Source organism: Amblyraja radiata, chromosome 39 (assembly GCF_010909765.2).
Source record: "Amblyraja radiata isolate CabotCenter1 chromosome 39, sAmbRad1.1.pri, whole genome shotgun sequence".
NCBI lineage: Eukaryota > Metazoa > Chordata > Chondrichthyes > Rajiformes > Rajidae > Amblyraja > Amblyraja radiata.
Genome location: NC_045994.1, coordinates 3,034,696 through 3,058,651, shown reverse-complemented (window position 1 = coordinate 3,058,651; position 23,956 = coordinate 3,034,696). Strand labels below are relative to the sequence as shown.

Below are 23,956 nucleotides of genomic sequence, written 5' to 3'. Positions count from 1 at the left end.
ATCTTCGGTTTCCTCCCACATTCCAAATACGTACAGGTTTGTAAATGTAAAAAAAAATTGTCCCTTGTGGGTGTAGGATAGTGTTAATGTGCGGGGATCGCTGGTCGGTGCGGATCCGGTGGGCCGAAGGGCCTGTTTCTGTGCTTCTTCTTCTTTCGTGTCCATCTTCCATGTTTCAAATGTTGACTTCGCTGTCATCGTCCGTCCTGAAAAGGACGCAAGCTTCCGGCGACAATCAGTGGGAGCCATCACTTGTTGCAGTAGATGATGGTGGTAGCAGAATTAGCTCGGGATACTTCCAGTTTCCAGCCCCGCGACGTGGACGCTTCTGCTATGGGGCCGTTTCTGTGCTGTATCTCTAAAACTAAAATTAAAACATATAGATCAACTAAAATGGATGAAGAAAGGGCAGGTGGAATTCAACTCAAACAAATGATGTGATGAATCTTGGGAAGTTAAACCAGGACAGGACATGTACAGTGAACAGTCGAAGCCTGAGGGTGGGGTGGGTGTAGAACATGAGACTTGGCTGTACAAGTACATAGTTCCCTGCAAATGGTACAATGGGTGGTGAAAAAGACAGCGGATGGCATGATCGGCCTTATTAACTAATTAAAACCTTCATTCAGAACTGATCATTCAAGGTTGAAAGCTGGTAGGAATGCTCTAGTCCTCCTGTTTCTCACTCGTAAAAATGTTCACTGTCACCAATAGTCTTGCGTGTTTTGGGAAACCAGAGAAACTGATTGATTCAAAGAAACAGCAAGGAAACAGGCCCTTTGGTCCCCACCAACCAGCGATCACCCGTTCACACTTTTCCCATCCACTCCCAACAAACTAGGAGGAATTTACCTGCCACTTAACCTGCAAACCTGCATGTCTTTGGGATGTAGGTATGGAACCAGCTGCCAGAGGAGTTAGTTGTGACAAGTACTATAACAGCATTTAAAAAAACACTTGGATGGTTACATGGATAGGAAAGGTTTGGAGGGAAATGGGCCAAACGCAGGCAAATGGGACTACAGAACGAAAAGTATTTTGATTGGTGCAGTTGGTAGAGCTGCTGCCTACAACGCCAGAGACTTGGTTTCGGTACAGACCTCGGGTGCTGTCTATGTGGTGTTTGCATGTTCTCCCTGTGATATCGTGGTGCTCTAGTTTCCTGTCAAATCCCAAAGATGTAGGTAAATTGGCCTTCTGTAAGTGAGTAGGGAGTGGATGAGAAAATTGAGGTTACATAGAACTAGTGTGAACGGGTGATCAATGGTCAGTACCGCCACCCTCTGTATGAAGAAGCAGCCCATTGGGCTCCTATTAAATGTTGCTCCTCTCACCTTGAACCTATGTCCTCTGGTTGTTGCTGCATAACTCAATGACTCCGAGATCAGTACCAGTGTTCACAGGTGACATCATGTCTGCTTTTTCTTTCAGAGTCACAGCTTGTGCTGAGGATGTTTGATCTCATACAGGCACAAGTACAGGACCATCCTGGTGAGTTGGACGATACAACGCTATGCTTTTAGCTTCAAATAGCTATTGTGATGACATTTCAAAAGACAAGAGGGGATGAATATTGGGGAACTCACTGCCATTGGGAATGAGAAGCTAAAGACTCGCTTGCTCTAATCAGAATGGTTGCGGGCTCTATAGTTCCAGCTGTGTAGTGTTGCTCGCTCCACAACATAAAGGGCCTGTCCCACTTACGTGTCCTTGGCACGCAAATTACGCGACCTCGTCGTCTCGTTGAGGCGCAAGGGCATCGTGTGGCTGCGCGGGGCCGGTCCCACTGAGAAGTACGGAGGGGTATGGAGTTGTGCACGACATCGCGCGGGGCTCCGAAATTTTTGTAACAAACTAAATCTTCCCGCCAACGGCCTGTCGCGTAACTGACGGCTAAAGTGGGACAGGCCCAAGACCCTGGAGCGCAACGTCTCACCTCCCTTCAACAGCAGTAGAAGCAGGCAAACGATCGCCAAGCTCGGCCTGGGGCTCACGGCCGTTACGGTCCGGATCCGCCCCCACTTCTACTCCCAGAGCGGGGCCAAGAAAATTGAAGATAGACACCAAATGCTGGAGTAACTCAGCGGGACCGGCAGCATCACTGGAGAGAAGCAATGGGTGACGTTTCGGGTCGAGACCCTTCTTTCAAACTGAAGAAGAGTCTCGACACAAAACATCATCCATTCCTTCTCTCCAGAGATGCTGCCGGTCCTGCTGAGTTACTCATGCATTTTGTGTCCATCTTCAAATGACGCCACGCGCTCCAGTCGGCTGTGCGGGCGCATGAAGTCGCGCGCGACCTTCGCGTGACCGTCGAGCCTCAAAGCGACCACAAGGTTGCGTAATTAGCGTGCCAAGGACGCATAAGTAGGACGGGCTTTACTCTGCCCTGAGATAACACCATGAGGCAGAGGAGCAGAATTAGGCCATTTGACCCATCGAGTCTGCTCCACCAATTCGATCATGGTTGATTTGTTTCTCTCAGCCCCATTCTCCTGCCCTCTCCCCATATCATAACCTTTGATCCCTTACTATTCAAAATCTATCCATCTCCCCTTCAAAAAATACCCGGTGACTTGGCCTCCACAGCCGTCTGTGGCAATGAATTCCACAGATTCACCACCCTCTGGCTAAAGAAATTCCTCTTGCAATAGAGGATTCAGAATGAGTGTTTGGTAATGTTGTTGTACCCACAGTTTGGATACTGTCCTTTGATTTTACAATCTATTAGTTCCTCTGAACGTGTAAATACATTGTAAATTTGAACACGGATGAATCTGGCTTGAGGTGTGTTTTTAATATTTTGCAGGCAGTGTGGCACTGCACCTCGTTAACAGTGCGGTAAAAACCTTCAAGGAGTTAGGGGTAAGTGTTAACTTCTGGTAACAAGGGAGATGTTGACTAGTCTCCAGATAACATGAATGAATGAATGAATAAGTTAGTTCAACAATTGTATAGCACCACAATTGTGCTGAAGATAAAACACAAGATGCTGGAGTTACTCAGTGGGTCAGGCAGCATCTCTGGAGAAACTGTCAGAGTGAGGCCACGTGCAAATTTGAGGAAGAGCACCTCATATTTAGCTTGGGCAGCCTACAACCCAGCCATCTGAATATTGGTTTCTCGAACTTCAAGTAACCCTTGCTTTCCCTCTCTCTCCATCCGTGACTTTCATTGTCTGTACAACTTGTTATCACCGAGCCCACAGCCTGTTCCCTTTATCATCCTTACATTTTTGCATATCTTTCATTCATTTGTTCCATATCTCTCTACATCACTGTTTATATCTCTCGTTTCCCTTTCCCCTGACTCTCAGTTGGAAGAATGGTCTTGACCCTAAACGTCACCGATTCGTCACCTATTCCTTTTCTCCAGAGGTGTTCCCTGAAGGGCCTGTCCCACTTTCACGACCTAATTCACGACCTCTGCCGAGTTTGCCCTTGACTCATACTCGCAGCATGGTCGTCACGAGGTCGTAGGTAGGCCGTAGCAGGCCGTGATGCTAGTCGTGGGTACTCGTGTAGGTCGGAGTGTTTATTCAACATGATGAAAAATGTCCACGAGTAAAAAAGGTTGTGAATTAGGTCATGAAAGTGGGACAGGCCCTTTACTCGCTGAGTTACTCCAGCTTTTTGTGTCTATCTTCGGTGATATTTTAGGTCGGGACTCTTCTTCAGACTGGTCCCGACCAGAAGCGTCACCTATCCCTTTTCTCCACAGATGATGAGCCGACAGCATGTCTGAACAACTGGGCACAGGGTTGTCTGAGCTTCACTGCATCATTGAGTTTGGCCACGTTGCCAGCACCGACTTGCTCAACGTGTGTGAATTACAGTACAGTCACTAAACATTACCTGGAGACACAAGGAACTGCAGATGCTGGTTGAGATCATAAGATTATAGGACACAGGAGCAGAATTAGGTCATTTGTCTCTAGTCCTGACTGATCAATTTTCCCCTCTCAACCCCATTCTCCTGCCTCCTCCATGATGCCCTCTTACTAATCAACAACCTATTGATCTCGACTTTAAAAATACCCAACCACTTGGCCTCCACAGCCATCTGCGTCAATGAATTCCACAGATTCATCACCTTCTGGATGAAGAGATTCCTCCTCATCTCCACTTTTATTCTGGTCCTGGCCTCTCCCACGACTGGAAACACCCTCTCCACATCCACTCTACCGAGTTCCATCACTATTCGGTAAGTTTCAATGAGATCCCCCTCATCCTTCTAAACTTCTAGCGGGTACAGGCCCAATGCCGTCAAACGCTCATCGCATGCGAACCCTATAATCCCTGCGATGATTCTAGTAAACCTCTGGACCCTGTCCAATGCCAACACATCCTTTCTCAGGTATGGGGCACAAAACTGCTCACAATACTCCAAATGTGTTCTGGCCAGCACCTTGTAAAGCCTCAGTATGACATCCTTCATTTTATATTCTAGTCCTCTCGAAATGAATGCTAACAGTGTATTTGTCTTCCTTACTACCGATTCTACCTGCAAATTAACTTCTGTGAATTCTGCACCAGCAGTCCCAAGTTCCTTTGCACCTCCGGTTTCTGAATCTTTGGCCCATATAGAAATTAGTCTATTCCGTTATTCCTTCCACCAAAGTGCATGACTGCGCACTTTTCTACATTGTATTCCATCTGCCACTATTTTGTCCCCGCTCCTAATGTGTCGAGGCCCTTCTAAAGACTCCCTGCTTCCTTAACACTACCTGCCCCTCAACCCATCATCCGCTAACATGGCCACAAAGCCATCAAATCCATCATCCAGATCAATAACATATAACATGAAAAGTAGTGGACCCAACACCGACCCCTGCAGAACAAACAGGTCATCGACAGCTTGTACCAAAAAAGACACAGAGTGCTGGAATAACTCAGCGAAAATATTATCTATCCATGTTCTCCAGAGATGCTACCTGAGCCGCTGAGTTCAAAAGTCTTACTCCAGCATTTTGTGAGGAGACAATAACTGCCTGTTGCCCACAAGAGTGAAATCAAGCTGAGCTCCGACATGGAAAAATGAGAGGTTTTGTCGTTTAATTTTCCTTGAATGCTGTGTGGTTGAACAGAAATAGTTTCAAATGTGCCTATTGGACTGTACATTTGAAGTTGAACCCTGCTTTAGTTTTGGTTTCAGTTGAATTTCTGTTCCATTTTTCACATTAGGTAATGCCTTGATATGTTCTGTACCAGAGCTGCATTTTGTACATGTGATGGATACATAACGTCTGAACATGAAAGAACTGCAGATGCAGAAAATCTGAAATATAAATGGGAAATGCTGGTCAGGCAGCATCTGTGGAAAGAAAATCGGTGAATGATTCGGAAAACATTGAAACGATGAAGGGTCTTGGGTCAGAAACATCAATAGACAATAGGTGCAGGAGTAGGCCATACGGCCTTTCAAGCCAGCACCGCCATTCAAATGATCATGGCTGATCATCCACAATCAGTACCCCATTCCTGCCTTCTCCCCATATCCCCCGACTCCGCTATCTTCAAGAGCCCTATCTAGCTCTCTCTTGAAAGTACCGGCCTCCACTGCCCTCTGAGGCAGAGAATTCCACAGACTCACAACTCTCTGTGTGAAAAAGTGTTTCCTCATCTCCGTACTAAACGGCTTGCCCCTTATTCTTAAACTGTGGCCCCTGGTTCTGGACTCCCCCAACATTGGGAACATGTTTCCTGCCTCTAGCATGTCCAAACCCTTAATAATCTTATATGTTTCAATAAGATCCCCTCTCATCCTTCTAAACTCCAGAGTATACAAGCCCAGCCACTCTATTCTCTCAGCATATGACAGTCCCGCCATCCCGGGAATTAACCTTGTGAACCTACGCTGCGCTCCCTCAATAGCAAGAATGTCCTTCCTCAAATTTGGAGACCAAAACTGCACACAATACTCCAGGTGTGGTCTCACTAGGGCTCTGTACAACTGCAGAAGGATCTCTTTGCTCCTATACTCAACTCCTCGTGTTATGAAGGCTAACATGCCATTCGCTTTCTTCACAGCCTGCTGTACCTGCATACTTATTTTCATTGACTGACGAACAAGGACCCCCAGATCCCGTTCTACTTCCCCTTTTCCCAACCTGACACCATTCAGATAATAATCTTCCTTCCTATTTTTGCTACCAAATGTGGATAACCTCACGTTTATCCACATTAAACTACATCTGCCATGCATCTGCCCACTCACTCAACCTGTCCCAAACTCACCCAACCTAAGAATAAGGAGTAAGCCATTTAGAATGGAGACGAGGAAACACTTTTTCTCACAGAGAGTGGTGAGTCTGTGGAATTCTCTGCCTCAGAGGGCGGTGGAGGCAGGTTCTCTGGATGCTTTCAAGAGACAGCTAGATAGGGCTCTTAAAAATAGCAGAGTCAGGGGATATGGGGAGAAGGCAGGAACGGGGTACTGATTAGGAATGATCAGCCATGATCACATTGAATGGCGGTGCTGGCTCGAAGGGCCGAATGGCCTACTGCACCTATAGTCTATTGTCTGTCCAAGTCACCCTGCATTCTCACAGCATCCTTCTCACAGTTCACACTGCCACCCAGCTTTGTCTCATCTACAATCAACTGATTCTTTATCCACAGACACTGCCAGAATTATTGAGTGTTTCCAGCATCTTCTACTTTTATAGTTTACTTTCTCCTGTAGGTTTTCAAAGTGGAGGCGGGAGTGAGAGAACCATTGCTGGAACTCAGTGAAACTTTTCAGCAACTTGACAGTGGACTGAAGCTGCAACAATATATTCAACAATTCTGTTGAGTACATCCTGCAAACAGCGTGGAAAGGAACTGCAGAGGCTGGTTAAAACCGAAGATAAGACACAATAAGCTGGAGTAATTCAGCGGGTCAGGAGAAAAGGAATAGGCAATGTTTCAGGTCTTGGCCCAACATGTCTCCAGAGATGCGGCCTGACTCGATGAGTTACTCCAGCTTGTTGTGTCTATATCCATGCAAACAGTTGGATTCTGTCAGATGACAAGTTTGTCCCAGGATCATTTCTTAAAGGGGAGACTTCAGTTTGTATCTAGAGTGCACTGGTACTTCCACGAAAGCCAAACCCCTCACAATGTGTTTCAAGAACGGACATGGTTATTGTGGGTGTAGCAGAAATCAAACTGCTGGACAAACTCTGGGTCAGGCAGCATCTGGGGAGGGAAATGGACAGTTGTTAGAAAAATAGGTGCAGGAGTAGGCCATTCGGCCCTTCGAGCCAGCACCGCCATTCAACATGATCATGGCTGATCATCTAAAATCAGTACCCCGTTCCTGCTTTCTCCCCATATCCCTTGATTCCGTTAACCCTGAGAGCTATATTTAACTCTCTCGTGAAAACATCCAGTGTATTGGCCTCCGCTGCCTTCTGTGGCAGTGAAATTCCACAGATTCACATCTCTCTGGGTGAAATGGTTTTTCCTCTCATTCCTCTGTTGTTCTGGGTCGGGACCATGTTTCGCTGTCTCAGTAAGGTTATGTTGTAAGGACGCGTGCAGTTTTCCAGCCAGTATGGAGGGCGGCTGACCATGAGAGAATCATAGGCAGAGACTATGTGTGAAAAATGCAGTGCAAGCCTCAGTATTTGTTTTGTGCAATTGGGAAAAACAGCCTTATTTTGAGAGTGTTGATTAATTTTGATTTTCTGAGGTTGAATTTGCTGCCTTGTACTCGTTCAATGTTTGAATAAAGCACGGAGAATTATAATGAATAAAACCAGACCTCGATGCACGGTCTTCATGGAAATGATCAAAGTGAGAAGTCGTGCAACCATCTTCTGCTCTTGAAAGGACTGATACAATCACTGATCAGTTTTACTGTTAAAGCTGGTGGTTGTATTGGAATTCATTTTACTGATGTATTCTTTTTGATTTCTCATCCAAGTCAAATCTGGTCTGCACAGGAAATGTTCAATGTCGGTGCAGGTGCCTGGAACGAGGTGATTATAGAAACAGCCCCTCGGCCCAACTTGTTCACGCTGAGATGCCAAGATGCCCCATCTACACTAGTCCCTCCTTCTCGTATTTGCCCCATATCCCTCTAGACCGTTCCTATCCATGCACCTGTCCAAATGTCTTTTAAATGTTATTGTACCAGCCTCAACTACCTCCTCTGGCAGCTTGTTCCACATTCCGCAATGTTCTGTGTGGAAAAAGTTGCCCCTCAGGCTCCCCCTCTCAACTTAAACCTGTGACCTCTGGTTTTGATCACCCTACTCTGGGTAAAGTCTCAGTGTATCTACCCCATCCAATCTCCTCGTGATTTTATAGACGCATCTCTATAAAACCATCCCTCATCCTCCTGTACACCAATGAATAATGTCCTAGACTGCCCAATCTCTCCGTGAGCTCAGGGCCTGGAACGATATGGTCCACATGCAGGCAGAGAAGATTAGTTTTACTTGGCATCATGCTCTGTGGATATTGTGGGTCGAAGGGCCTGTTCTACATTCAGTGTCAAATGTTCTTTGTGTGCAAGTATGGGAAGCTGATGAGACATTCGAATTGGAATTGGAATTAATTTATTCGTCAAGTATGTAAAAACATACAAAGGTATACCAAAAAATCAACAAGACACTTCTACATAAAAATTAACATAAATATCTACCACAGTACACTATGGTGGGAGGCAATAATGTATTATCTTTTTCCCTCCCTTTCTCCCGTGATCGAGGCAGTCGAACCATCGGGGCGATCGAAGCTCCTGCGGTTGGAGATCCCTGACTAAGGGACCGCAAGCTCCACGATGTTAGGCCGCAGTGCGGACGGAGATACGATACGGAAAAAGTTGCATCTCCGTCAAGGAAAGAGATTTTAAAAATGTTTCCCGCCTCCACCCCCCCCCCCACATAATGCAAAACTAAAGATGCACAAAACACATTTAACAACAGACTAAAAACAACAAAAGTAAAGGACCAGACAGACTGTTGGCGAGGCAGCCATCGTACGGCGCCACCTAGTGGTCACATTTTGCCTGACACACCTAGAACGCGAGCCATTACAATATATCTCCATGGATCACAAATCCAGGCTGTTTTGAACAGATGATTGATACTTTATTATCACATGTGAGATGTCACAGTGAGATTCTTTTGCATTCCGTACACAAAGTATGCAAAGAGTCACCATGTAAAGGGCGCCCGTATAGTTACAATGTGTCCAATGTAATTCCAATGGTTCCTCTCCCTTCTCGGCTTCCACCCCACCCACGCCGATCATTCGAACGGTTAATACTGGAATGTTGGAATAAACTCAATTTTACCCGTCCGATAGTCAGCCTGACTTCAGTGCTTGGTAAGATTTTAGTCCACTATCAAAGATGTTATTTCAGGGTTCTTTAATTTACGGAAACGTTTTGCCTTAAAAAATATTCTATTTACTGTGGCTCATTTGACAGTTTGAGGTTTGAAACATGACTTCTGCTCAACTCCTGACGTTTTGTGCGCCTTTATGGCCCCTCCGAGCCCTGAATGTCTACTAGTGGGGAATTGAGTAGAACTGGGGAAGTGGGTGGCACAGTGACTCAGCAACTAGAGCCACTGCCTCTCAGTGCCAGACACCCTGGTTTGATCCTAACCTCGGGTACTGTCTCCGCAAAGTTTGCACATTCTCCCTATGACTGCGCAGGTTTCTTCCCACATCCCAAAAACGTGCTGGCTTCTAGGTTAATTGGCCTCTTTTAATTTAAAAAAAGAAGAAAAGCTGCCCCTAGTGGATGAGAAAATGGGATAACTTGTGAATGGGGAATCTATGGTGAACATGGACAGTTGGCTAAATTTAAACGGGTGCATCTTGGCCATGCATGCATTACATGCATTGACAACTGCTTTCTGATCAGTCTGAAGAATAGACGATTGCCTTCTGTTTTGGTGCAAAATAGCAGTAAGGCTGAGGATGGGGAGAACTTCAGAATTCATCAAACAGTCAAGGCATGGATGTGAAAAGGAAGAGGAGAATATGAAACCAGAGCAAAAGTAAATAAGGATAAGGCAATAATTTCTGCTTGAGACGCTGAATCAGGACCGAGGGAGGACGAGGAAAGGTGGCCGGTATACAGAAGAGTGGGAGGAATGGGGCAGGAGCAGGGAGGTAGGTGATGGTGGAATCAGGTGAGTGGATGGAGACCAGGGGAGAGGTGAGGTGGACAAAGGAATAGATGACCAGGGAGGACAGGAGGGAGTGGGAAAGGACACGTCAAATACTTGAGGGCAGAGATTCAAGACGAGAGGAGGAAGGGTTAAAGATATGTGGGGCAAATGTTTATTTCAAAGTGCCTGGAACATGCTGCCAAAGTAGTGGTGGAAGCACATTGGACATTACATTTGGCATGGACATCATGGGCTGAAGGGCCTGTTCATAGTACAGCACAGAAACTTTGGCGTTCAATGTTTATGGTCAACATGATGCAAGTTAAACTGATATCATCTGCCGGTGTATGATCCATATTCCCTGCATATCCCAACGCCCATCTAAAAGCATCTTAGACGTCACTATTCATAAGTTCATATGTTTTTGGAACATAATTAGGCCGTTCGGCCCATCGTCTAAAATTCTGGCCCAAAACTGCTCATCATAATCCTTCTGAATTAGTAGTTGGCAGGGCAGTATTCTGCATATCACCAACTTGAATTTCAAAGGCCAATTCCAAATGCGGTCTGAGCAGTGCCTTATGAAGCCTCCACATTACATATTTGTTTTTATATCACTACTCTATGCAATTTTTTTTTTAATATCTACTCTAGGCAACAAAAAATTACCCAACACATCTCCATTAAACTTTCTCTCTCACCTTATAGCTATGCCCACTAGTGCTGTATATTTCCATGCTGGGACAAAGGTTCTGACTGTCTATGCCTGTTGCCTTCCTATGCTGTACTATTGCTGTAGGGGCTAGTGAAATCAAGAGATATGGGGAGAAGGCAGGAACGGGTTATTGATTGGGGACACAAAAATGCTGGAGAAACTCAGCGGGTGCAGCAGCATCTATGGAGCGAAGGAGATGGGCAACGTTTCAGGCCGTCAGCCATGATCACAACGAATGGTGGTGCTGGCTCGAAGGGCCGAATGGCCTCCTCCTGCACCTATTTTCTATGTTTCTGTTCAAGTAACCCATAAATGAACCATCACAACTTGGAAATTAGGTTGTAAACTGCATCCTCCTTAATAATTCCACGTTTTGAAATGCAATTTTAGTCAGGATTTTCATTTATTCTGCCAAGTTGCCAGTTATTTTTGCCATTTTGTGGATAGTTACGCAAGCAATGGGCAGATTTTACTGATGAGTCAAAACAAAAGCTGCTATTGCCACAATATTTGTCTTCTTGTGTTGATACTGGACGCAGATAAAAGTCAACCTTGTCCCTATCAGCTGTTCCTTCTGATCTGGTTCCAAGGGAGGTAGAGGAGGGAAGTTTAAATGCAGTTTGACAGACTTGCATTGAAGAGAACTTTTTAAGTTTCTGAAAACTTTTTGCTTTATTGGCAGGAAATTGGGGACATTTTCAAAGAAAGGAGCCAGTGAAAATAGACAAAAGATATGATTTACCTTCAAAGCTTTGAAAGAAATTTGAAGTAAAATGGGAACAGCAGCTTTGAAGTTACATAGCAACATAGAAAATAGGTGCAGGAGGAGGCCATTCGATCCTTCGAGCCAGCACCGCCATTCATTGTGATCATGGCTGATTGTCCCCTATCAATAACCCAAGCCTGCCTTCTCCCCATATCCCTTGACTCCACTAGCCTCTAGAGCTCTATCTAACTCTCTCTTAAATACATCCAGTGATTTGGCCTCCACTGCCCTGTGTGGCAGGGGTTTCCATAAATTCACAACTCTCTGGGTGAAAACGTTTTTTCTCACCTCAGTCTTAAATGACCTCCCCTTTATTCTAAGACCTGGTTCTGGACTCGCCCAACATTGGGAACATTGTTCCTGCATCGAGCTTGTCCAGTCCTTTTATAATTTTATATTTTTCTATAAGAACCCCCTCATCCTCCTAGTCTTTTCAATCTTTCCTCCTATGACAGCCCTGCCATCCCAGGGATCAATCTCTGATGAAGTTCCATCTAGTGGTGAGAGTTGTGAGAAGCAGTTTGTACGTGAGCGATGGGAAACCCAGTAGAAGTGCCGCCTAATAATGTGATGAAATGGTGAAGTTCAGCAGTGTCTGAGTCAAGAGTGTTTTTTGTCATGTACTCAACTGTGTACACTGAAGTCAACAATGTAACAAAAAGGTTAATGGACTAAATAAAATACACAATGCAGTACAAAAAAGCCAAAGCCCAAAGTCTCTAGTATATTGAAGGCAGTTTGGAGTTCGGTTGGCGTTCATGGTATTCATTGGCCTGATGGTCGTTGGGAAGAAGCTGTTCTTGAACGTGGACGTTAGTTTTCAGACTCCTGTATCTTCTACCCGATGGCAGGAGTGAAATGAGTGTGGCCAGGGTGGCGTAGTTCCTTGAATGAATGATACTTTGTCACACGTGACAAATCAGTGATATTCTTGTTTTGCCTACCTAAGGAATGCAGAGTCACCACAAGAAGAGCGCAGACAACGTCACAAACTATTCCATTATACACAAACCATTTTTAATACATTCCCCTTAGTTCTCGGCAGTTCCCCCACGCCGGATCCTCCTTTGTTCTTCCTCTCGGTGGTTTCTCCCCATGCCGGCTCGCCGGATGATGCTGGCGGCATTTTTGAAACGGCATCTCTTACAGACCCGTTCAATGGTGGGGAAGTCAGTACCCTGTGAAGGACCACTTTTTGAAATCTGCTTAGTTCCTGGGTGTTTGATTCACTGATGCAACCAGTCTCTCGGGTACACTTGCAGAAGTTTAATGAAGTATTTATTGACCTCCCTAAATCTCCTCAATTTTCTAATGGAGGTCGAGGTGTTGATGGACTTATCTTTATGATTGCATCAGTGTGCTGGGTCCAGGACAGATCTTCAGCATGTCTATGAAACTTGAACCAGTTGAACTTACCTATGTACTCATTTGGCACTTTTATTTCTGATACATTGGATAAAAGGTAATGGCTTTGGGGGCAGGTTAGGTGACTGTTCAGTTTTCTCTCCAAATGTGACTTTTTATTGACAATACAATGATTTTTGATGTAGCAATAAAAGGTTCCCAATTAACTTCATACCGTTTCCATTTACTGAGATTATTCATGATTTTAAATGTCTATATATCTTGGTATATTCCTTATTCTATTTGTTAACATAACATTATATTCCCTATCTTTTTTAGTCTACCCAAGTAAGAAATTAGACATAGACATAGAAAATAGGTGCAGGAGGAGGCCATTCAGCCCTCCGAGCCAGCACCACCATTCATTGTGATCATGGCTGATCATCCCCTATCAATAACCTGTGCCTGCCTTCTCCCCATATCCCTTGACTCCACTAGCCCCGAGAGCTCTATCTAACTCTCTCTTAAATCCATCCAGTGACTTGGTCTCCACTGCCCTCTGTGGCAGATAATTCCACAAATTCACAACTCTCTGGGTGAAAAGGTTTTTTCTCACCTCAGTCTAAATGACCTCCCCTTTATTCTAAGGTTGGAATTCATTTTTATGGCATTTAATGGCATTCATTTAATTATTCTATAATTGGATTAATTTTATTTAGAGACACAGCCTGGAAACAGGCCCTTTGGTCCACGTCGATCATAAATCACCCGTTCACACGAGTTGTTTGTTATCCCACTTTCTAATTAATTCCGTACACACCAGGGACAATTTTATAGAGGCTAACTACCATGTGGTGCAGCGTTAGAGTTGCTGCCTCACAGCGCCAGGGACCCAGGTTCGATCCTGACTACGGGTGCTGTCAGTACAGAGTTTGTACGTTCTCACCGTAACCTGCGTGGGTTTTCGTCGAGCTCTTTGTTTTTTCCCCCCGCACAGGTTTGTAGGTTAATTGGCTTGGTATAAAGGTAAATTGTCCCGAGTGTGTGTAAGATAGTGTTAATTTGCAGGGACCACATGTTGGTACAAACCTGGTGGGCCGAAGGCCCTGTTCTGCGCTATATCTCTAAACTAACATTTAACCTTCACACCTGTAGGTCTTTGGGATGTGGGAAGAAACTGGAGCACCAGAGGAAACCTTCAGCTATCTCCAGCATCTGCAGTTCCTTCTTGAAAACCTTCAGCTATGTCGTGCCGTGGTCATCTCCATGGCAGAAAGGGGCTTAGTTTTACTTTCTTTCAAAATATCTGTTATTGAGGCACCATCTTCTATAGCAGGAACATCATAGAGTCACAGAGCTTTACACTGGGCCTTGACCTATTAAGCCAAGTATGCTATTTGCCTTCTCCACCACTCTATTGACCAGTGTAGCCACAGGGAACAGTGGACTTGGATCCCTTGGTTTCTGTTCATTAACATCCCTTAGTAGTCGATCATTTATTAGTATGCCCCACCCTGATATGACTTCCCAAAATACATCGCCTCACGTTTGTTGGGACTACACTCCATCTGCCATTACTCTGCCAACTTCTCACCTGATCTATATGCTGCAAGGGTCTTAGACAACCTTCCTCACTATCCACAACATCACCTATTTTTGTGTGCAGAATATATATTTTTAATCATATGAGGAAGTTTCATTGCACCTGCTTCCATTTACATTTGAGCGAATGTTGGAATGAATAATGGAGTTTTTATATTAAGAATGAAACCAGATGTGAATTAGGAAGTTCATTGATGAAAGCTGTGTGTACATAGTGGCACAGTAATTACAATGATGTAAACAAGGTGATCATGTAATTTACCATGCATCATTAATCTTTCAAATCACATTATTTAACGTGTTTCATTGCTTGTGAAAGTGCATGTTTCACTTTAAGAATCCAGTCAGATCGCTGGATCTCTGACAAGAGCTCGAACTCGAGTTACACATCTCAACTTCCTCCCACGTTCTGGCCTCTTTCCATACTAGATTGTTCCATCTTGTCACATAAATCAGCCTGCAAAATAAAAAGTTATTTCAGTTTAAAATTGCACTGAAATACCGTGGTTACGTGTTATTTTACTTGAGTAGATATCTTTAACGCCTTTTTTGCCAGATCCTTTATAGATCCTCCCTTCCCATTCAAACCGTTAGGAAAAAATTGCAAACTGATTGTTTAAGTCACTTGGGTGGCACAGTGGAGCAGCTGATAAAGCTGCTGCCCCACAGCACCAGAGACCTGCAAACTTGACGATGCAATTGGGAGTAGGGGATGGAGTCCTTACAGGAAGCAGGGTGGGAAGAAGTGTAGTCCAGATAGCCATGGGAGTCAATAGGTTTATAGTGGATGTCGGACAGAAGTCTATCACCTGCGATGGAGATTGTGAGGTCAAGGAATGGTAGTGAAGTGTCGGAAATGGTCCAGGTGTATTTGAGTGCCGGATGGAAGTTAGTGGTGAAGTGGATGAAGTCAGTCAGTTGTGTGTGGGTGCAGGAGGTGGTACCAAAGCAGTCGTCGATGTAACGGAGGTAGAGGTCGGGGATGGGGCCCTGGTACGTATTGAACAAGGATTGTTCGACGTACCCGACAAAGAGGCAGGCGCAGCTGGGGCCCATGCGTGAGCCTTGTATTTGGAGGAAATGGGAGGAGTCAAACGAGAAGTTATTGAGGGTAAGGACCAGCTCCGCTAGGCGGAGTAGAGTGTCAGTGGCCGGGTACAGGTTGCTTCTCTGGACGAGGAAGAACCGGAGGGCTATGAGACCATCCTGGTGGGGGATGGAGGTGTAGAGTGACTGGACGTCCATGGTGAAGATGAGGGGGTGAGGGCTTAGAGAATGGAATGCGCGGAGTCGACGGAGAGTGTCTGCGGTGTCTTGAACATAGGTAGGGAGGGATTTAACCAAGGGGGATAGGATGGAGTCAAGGTATGTGGAGATGAGTTCGGTGGGGCACGAACAGGCAGAGACAATGGGTCTACCGGGACAGTCGGGTTTGTGGATTTTGGGGAGAAGGTAAAATCGGGCTGTGCGGGGCTGGGGAACGATGAGGTTGGAGGCTCGGTCGGGCAGGGCGTGGGAGTTGATGAAGTCAGTGATGGTGCTAGAGATGGTGGCCTGGTGCTCGTCAGTGGGGTCATGGTCCGGGGTAAGTAGGTGGAGGTGTCCGAGAGATGGCGCGTGGCCTCAGCTTTGTAGAGATCGACGCGCCAGACTACCACGGCTCCTCCCTTGTCGGCTGGTTTGATAACCCAGTCTGGGTTGTTGCGGAGTGATTCAATGGCAGTGCGTTCGGGGGGGGGGGGGGAGAGATTGGAGTGAGACAGGGGAGTGGAGAAGTTGAGGTGGTTGATGTCGCGACGGCAGTTTTGAATAAAGAATTCTAAAGCCGGGGGGCCACGAAGGGGGTTCCACGAGGAGGGGGTGCGTTGGAGACAGGAAAAGGGGTCATCAATGGGGGGCGAGGACTCCTTCCCATGGAAGAACGCTGTGAGGCGGAGACGACGGTAGAAGAGCTCCAAGTCATGGTGGGCGCGGAACTCATTGAGGTGGGGACGGAGGGGGACATAGGTAAGACCTCTGCTGAGGACAGACCTTTCGGTGTGGGAGAGGGGGACGTCGGGGGGAGATGGTGAACACCCGGCAGGGATGGGGGTTGGGGCCAGAGGAAGGCAGGTGGGTGGACTGGGGACGAGGCGATGTGTGGTGGGTGGTAGAAACTGCAGATGCTGGTTAATGTACAAAAATACAAAGTGCTGGAGTAACTCAGCAGGTTAGGCAGCACCTCTGGAGAACATGGATGGCTCAGCTGAATAATATAATAATAATAATAATAATATATTTTATTATCATTGCACATATGTGCAACGAGATTTGGGTTTGCAGCTTCCATCCGATGTCATAACTTAAATAACTAATAACATTTAGATTTAGATACCCCGAGAATATGGATTGTAAAAAGAACATTACAACAGTAAAATAGTAAAAACAGAGTAAAGTGCAGATGTGTCTGTGTGACGTGATCATCCGAGGGAGACAGTCCAGGGGGGTGGGGGGCACTCAGCAGGGCCGGTTCAGAGCCGCTATAGCTCTGGGAATGAAGCTGTTCCTGAGTCTGGAGGTTCGGGCGTAGAAGGCCTTGTAACGTCTGCCGGAGGGAAGTAGTTCGAACAGTCCATTACAAGGGTGTGAGGAGTCTTTATGGATGCTGACGGCCTTCCTGAGGCACCGTGTGTGGTAGATGCCCTCCAAGGCTGGTAGCTGTGTCCCAATGATCCTCTGCGCTCTGTGGACGACGCGCTGAAGAGCTCTCGTCTCCGCCTCCGTGTAGCTGAGATACCACACAGAGATGCCATACGTTAATATGCTCTCTGTGGTGCAGCAGTAGAAGGTTGACAGCAGTTGTTGGGGCAGATCAGTCTTTTTTAATGTTCTCAGGAAGAACAGTCGTTGCTGTGCCTTCTCGACCAGCGCAGCGTGGTTGGTGGACCATGTGAGGTCCTCTGAAATATGAGTGCCCAGAAACTTAAAGCTGGACACTCTCTCCACACTGTCCCCGTAGATGGAGATTGGGGCGTATTCTCCATTGTGTGACCTCCTGAAGTCAATAATCAGCTCTTTGGTCTTGGAGGTGTTTAGTGACAAGTTGTTACGTGCGCACCAGTCCGCCAGGTTCTGCACCTCCGTTCTGTATTTTGTTTCATCAGCGTTGGTGATCAGCCCAATCACAGTTGTGTCGTCTGCAAACTTGACGATGGTGTTGGTGTCGAATGCAGGAACACAGTCGTGTGTGAAGAGGGAGTAGAGCATGGGGCTTAGTACACAGCCCTGTGTTGTGCCGGTGCTCAGGGTGATAGTGGAGGACAGGTGCGGGCCCAGTTTCACTGCCTGCGGTCGTTCCGTCAGAAAATTCAGGGTCTCGACCCGAAATGTCACCCATCCATGTTCCCCAGAGATGCTGCCTGATCCACTGAGTTACTCCAGCACTTTGTATCTGAAACGGTCCTAATGTTGTCTAACAACGTTTAAAAGAAGTTTGGAGCAGTACGTGGGTAGGAAAGGATTAGAGGGATAAGGGCCAAATGCGGGCCCACATGGTCAGTATGGGCAAGTTGGGCTGAAGGGCCTGTTTCCATACTTTAAGGCTCTATAAGGTCATCAAATGGGATCAGTGTAGACGGGCAAAACGGTGGTAGTGGACGTGGTGGGTTGAAGGGTCCATTTCAGAGTAGTGCAATTCTATTGATAATTCTGGTATTTATATCCCTTAGTCCGTTCAGTGAAAACACTGACTAGAATACTTTAAATCATCCATTATTTCACCATGGTGGCCAGGTTTCTCTGTACCGCCCTGGGAAGCTCTTCCAGTGGATCACGGAGTATCACATGTGTTCAAACAAAGGAATGAACATATATATATATATATGGTTGATGCAGTGTGAGGGTGGTGATTCTAACTACAGTATCATATGGTTATACAGGTGGGGACAATCTTTCCACCCATACAACCATACACAGCATAATACATCTTAGCCAATTACAATAGCATTAAACATCACATGTTTTACAAGAATGATGATGTCACAGCAAGGCAAGTGAAACTTAACTTCAATATGCCGCGAGGTATCCCATAATCACCACGAGACGGAATACGTAACCCTTTAATCCTAGAGTATCCCCAGTTCTGCAGATTCTCATTATGAACCCATGACTAATCACATCTTGTCTGTAGCTCCATCTCTTGAAGTTATTGTAATTTTTCATCATGAAAAGTTTCATACCTTTAGGGAATCCAATGTGAAGACAGCAAGGACCTAATTAATAACGTTCCTTAGAGTCCCGATTTCATCTATTTCACATTCCACAATGTCTCCGCGCTGCAAAAAATTCAACCAGTGAATGCCTTTCATGTGTCGGAAATGGTGACAGATTATGAAAAGTGTTTGTAACCTTGTGAATTACAACTGAAGAATTAAGATATTTAACTGTATAGGCAATCTTAAATGATCCTGAAGAAGCGATGGAGGAAAGATTCCTCCTCAATTTGCTCATGGAACAATCCTAGTTTCATTTGTCTCAAAGAGAAGCCGTGGGCAATAAAATGGCAGCCCGGCAAATCTGGGGCACATTCCAAGGATGTCATTTAATTACCGTGTCTTAGCAAGAGAGAAAGATTCCTCTCATTGGCCATGAATGTTGATGACTATCTCTGAAATCCTGGTGGAAAGTACATACTTATGGGCCTGTCCCACGTACGCAATTTTTTCGGTGACTTGCCGACACCCGTAGTAGTCGCAGCAGGTGTCCGAATATTTTCAACGTTGAAAATCCTGCGTCGACCAGAACATGGTATGACTCTTTGGGCGACTACTCACGACCATACAGGCTTCACCCCGCGTCATGTCGCCAGGGTGTCGCCTGTATGGTCACGAGTAGTCTCCTCAGTCGCCCAAAGAGTCGTAGCGTCTTTCTGGTCGCCCCTGAATTGTCAACATGTTGAAACTTTTCGGCAGCCTATAACGGGTGCCGGCAGTCGCCGAAAAAGTTGTGTAAGTGGGACAGGCCCATTTGATATTTCAAGTAAAGAATTGGATTATTTGTCCATTTTTGTCAGAGATCAGTGGCATTAACTCTCACCACTATGTCCAATTAGATGAGGCAAACTGCTTGTTTACTAGATCCATTACTCTTACTGCTATGGGGCGTAACTCAGGGAATCTTTGCATGTTTGCACGAATATTTGATCTTCATTGCATAACTGAAGGCATCTTGCACACAGTGAAACCTGTTATTTTAGCTGAAAGTTAGCACCAGCTTCACCTACTTTGAGGAACTTGGGTGGTTTCCTGAATACGCCAACTCCAGACGGTGTTCCAGTTAGGAAGACGTCCCCTGGGGACAGAGTCACAAACCTGCAAAGGTAAATGGCAAAGTCTCAGTGCAATGGTGTTCCAGCAATGTTCCAGCAACTATAAGCCAATGTCATGCAAGTAGCTGCAGCCGCTAAGATGTGGGGCAGCAGAGTGGTGCAGTGGTAGAGTTGCTGCCTTACAGCACCAGAAACCCGGTTACATCCTGACTATGGGTGCTGTCTGTACGGAGTTTGTACGTTCTTCCCGTGACCTGCATGAGTTTTCTCCAGGTGCTTCCTCCCGCACTCCAAAGATATACAGGTTTGTAGGCTAATTGACTTCAGTAATATTATAAATTGTCCCTAGTGTATCTAGGATAGTGTTGATGTGTGGAGATCGTTGGTCGGCACGGACCCAGTGGGCCGAAGGGCCTGCTTTTGTGCTGTATCTCTAAACCAACGGTTTTTAATAATGCTCCGAAGTCCTTCATTGTATAGAATTATCCTCCTGGATACAAATGGTTAAATTAATGAAGAAATACAAATCTTGGTCTTTGTCTTCCTTCCCCAGAGTGGTACCTGGATAGTTTTCAAGCGGTGAGTAATCAGCTGCTTGACAACTATCAAGGTACCACTCTGCTGTGGCCTTGAACATGGGAAGGTGCAGCTGTGGACTGTGTAATGAGCAGGAACTTAGAATTGTGCAAAAAGCTGATGTCATCCTGTGACAGACAGCTCCAGGCTTCGGATTCATCGAGGACAACTGATCAATGGAGATATTCACCCAGGTTACACAATGAAATAACTACGCAAAGTACCACTGGGTGTATCTTATAATAAATAGAACAGGACATCAGAACGCTGTGGGGTGGATTAAAGGAAAGATTTGCAGATACTAATTGAATAATTGGAATTGGAAGAATGGTATAAGAGAGCAGAAACAGAAGTGGGGTCATTGGAGTTATCTACAAGTGCCTGGAATGGCAAGGGTAGTATGAAATATGGAAAGTTAGAGCAGAGAGTACAGGGAAAGCGAAACCTCTAGTTTCCATCTCCCCTGACTCTCAGGCTGAAGAAGGGTCTCCACACAAAACGTCACCTATTCCTTTTCTCCAGAAATGCTGCCTGACCCGCTGAGTTACTCCAGCATTTTGTATCTATCTTTGGTGTAAACCAGCATCTGCAGTTCCTTCCTACACAGGATATTGTACAGATCTGCAGAATGAAAGTGGTTCTCATTAGCTTTAGCACTTGGGGGGGGGGGGGGGGGGGATCGGGGATCGGGGATCGCTTGCAGCTACGGACAGAGGAGGGAGTATCAGCCCAGTGCCAAAGGCTCAGGTTGTGAAAGTTGGCAGAGCTGCGCCATGCTTACCAGTAACTGGGGCAGCCCGCGGTAGCTTGTGGATCATCAGTGGGCTCTCCACTGAAGTGGGCTGGATCCACATGTGTGGAGGAGGGGGAGAACAATGGACAATGGGGGAACTGGTGTGGAGGAGAGGGGGAACAAAAGAGGGGCCGGCGTACTTTGTAACTTTGTCAGTGCCGTAGGTGGCGGCTATTTGTATACGTTGGGTAAAGGGCCTGTCCCGCTTTCCCGAGTTATTCATGAATTCTTCCGAGTTATTCACAAATTCTCCCGAGTTTTCAAACTCGCAGAATGTTCGTAACGAGTCCGTAGGAGTCCGTGGATATATCATAGCGGCTCTTTATGCCAGCCGTAGGTACTCGGGGCATCAGGTAAGTCGGGACGTGTTTTCCAGCCTGATAAAAAATGTCCACGAGTAAAAAAATAGCCCCGAGTACCTATAGGCCCATAAGCAAGCAAAGAATCTCACTGTGCCTTGTCACAGGTGACAATAAAGTGTTCCATTCCATTAGTGAACTTGTGGAGGAGGATGCTGCAAAATGGTTCAGAGGATGCCCTTAAACCAGTGGTTTCCCAGGGTCTCTCAAAGGATTAGGTTGGATAAGGCTGGATCCCAAATCCTTAATACTTTGGCCTTTTGTCTTCGTTGTTGGGAGTGCACATTTCTGTGTATTTTATAATTGATTCAAATGATCTGAATGTTACAACCCACTCACAACCGTGGATGTTACTTCAAAGTCCTAAATCATTGACATGGTTAGAAAAGCTGACTTTGAAACAATTGGAGTTAAAATGTATGGCCATCTTTGAGGCTTTTCGCAGGTAGGCACAGATTTGAAATGGAGATGGTTGAAGGCCAAGGAGAGGAAATACTTTACAACAATCATCCATTAGATAGAAACAAGTTAAAAAGAATCACCGGGAAATCTTTTTTAACATTTATCCACGCCTGCGAAGTGGGTTTTATGTGTGAATATGCTATTTTCTAAGGAAATTAGAAGAGGATTTACAAGGGTTCACGAATTGCGAGAGTGGGTTGGTATAAGGGCAGGGGTGGGCTGTGACTGAACAGATGTGGGAAATGTGAAGGTGCGCAGTGAAGTGGCAAGAAATCAGTTAAAGAGGAAATGAACAGAGCTGAGAGAGGCATGATTCAGAAAGTAAATCAAACCTCCTCACAATGCTGCAGAGCTATTTCCACAGATAAAAGAAGTAGCGGAAGAACCAGAAAACAATATGTGTATGTACCATTTGTGGGAGTTAACAATGATTAGATACAATGCTGCCTTAACTATAGAACGAACAATCAGATGCCATTTGTGAATAACATGCTGATTGCAACATAATACAGGCAGTGGGAGAGAGTGAGGTACCAGACTTGTAAAAGGATATAGAATCCAAAGGGCAATTGTGATTTGTGTCATGTCACTCATTTTATCATTATCTAAATCCGAAGCATTATGGAGTCAATTGGGAGACTGGAGGAGGACACCCAACATGAAACCTCATTCAAAGATGGAACACGCCATATTGTCCAACCATTGTTGCTTTGACAATGGAGTGGTATTTAGTGAGTCATTGGGCCATACAGCATGGAAACAGGCCCGTCGGCCCACCTTGCCCATGCTCAGCAAGGTGCCTCACCTGCCCGCATTTGGCTCATATCCCTCTAAACCTTTCCTATCCATGTTCCTGCCCAAATGTCTTGTAAATGTCATTACAGTACCTGCTTCAACTACCTCCTGACAACTCGTTCCACATACCCACCACTCTTAGTAGAGTAGTATGTCATTATTGTTGTGGCGTTAGATTAGTGGGGAGCCAGTTTGTAACTTCACAGTCGACTCTCATTTAAGGTGAGGGGGGAAAGATTCAATAGAAACCTGAGGAGTAACTTTTTTTACACAAAGGGTGGTGGATGTATGGAACAAGCTGCCAGAGGAGGTATTGGAACAGGTATGATCACAAGATTTATACAGGTACATGGGCAGAATAGGTTTAGAGAAATAAGGGCCAAACGCAGGTAGGTGGGACTAGTGTAGATGGGGCATGTTGGTGGGTGTGGGCAAGTTGGGCTGGGGGGCTGTTTCAACACCGTATAACTCTATGACTCATTCACCAAGTTGTCAAACACAAAGGTGGGAAGAAGTGTGTCTGATGGACAGGTAATGATGCATGGGAACAAAAGAAGTCCCATTCATGATATTACTTTCTGCTTCAATATAACAATGAGAAGAAGGCATTCGTTTTCCAACCTGACCCATTAAACCATGTACTTGAGGGGACATCTTTGATCCTCATGCAAGAGAGAGCTATCAAAGCTATCATACATATGGAGGAAGGAACTGCAGATGCTAGTTTACACCGAAGATCGTCACAAAGTGCTGGAGTAACTCAGTGGGATAAGCGCATCTCTGGAGTGAAGGAATGGATGACTGCTGAAGAAGGGTCTCGACCCGAAATGTCACCAACTCCTCTCTTTTGATTCGGTGTTAGAGTTTATGGGGAGAAGGCAGGAGAATGGGGTCAGGAGGGAGAGATAGATCATCCATGATTGAATGAATGGCAATGTAGACTTGATGGGGCAAATAGCCTAATTATACTCTTATTCCTAATGACCTTAATGCATATGGTTCAAGACTGTACAGCACATAAACATGAGTCACCAATTGTTGTGGAAGTTTATAATTTATAGTGTTATTAGTGCTACAATGTATTATGATTTTAATTCTTGTGATACTGATCTTATTTTTACAGAT

The 23,956-nt window shown here is 45.5% G+C and overlaps 2 protein-coding genes across 3 annotated transcripts in view; one reads left to right on the top strand and one right to left on the bottom strand.

Annotated features, from left to right (window-relative positions):
• LOC116967239 (glycerol-3-phosphate acyltransferase 1, mitochondrial-like) overlaps positions 1-7,197 on the top strand; it is a 51,166-nt gene extending 43,969 nt beyond the window's left edge. Inside the window, exons 12-14 of the mRNA XM_033013696.1 lie at positions 1,432-1,491; positions 2,810-2,865; positions 6,685-7,197. Coding sequence (XP_032869587.1) covers positions 1,432-1,491; positions 2,810-2,865; positions 6,685-6,795 — 227 coding nt within the window. The 3' untranslated portion in view covers positions 6,796-7,197. The remainder of the gene's footprint in view (positions 1-1,431; positions 1,492-2,809; positions 2,866-6,684) is intronic.
• A 7,474-nt stretch (positions 7,198-14,671) lies between these two features.
• The window catches only part of LOC116967240 (fumarylacetoacetate hydrolase domain-containing protein 2-like), a 44,732-nt gene continuing 35,447 nt past the window's right edge, over positions 14,672-23,956 (bottom strand). For both annotated transcript variants that reach the window (XM_033013698.1, XM_033013697.1), the window contains exons 7-9: positions 19,802-19,889; positions 18,759-18,854; positions 14,672-14,998 (exon numbers count right to left, since the gene is read on the bottom strand). In XM_033013698.1, coding sequence (XP_032869589.1) covers positions 18,792-18,854; positions 19,802-19,889 — 151 coding nt within the window. In that variant the 3' untranslated portion in view covers positions 14,672-14,998; positions 18,759-18,791. The remainder of the gene's footprint in view (positions 14,999-18,758; positions 18,855-19,801; positions 19,890-23,956) is intronic.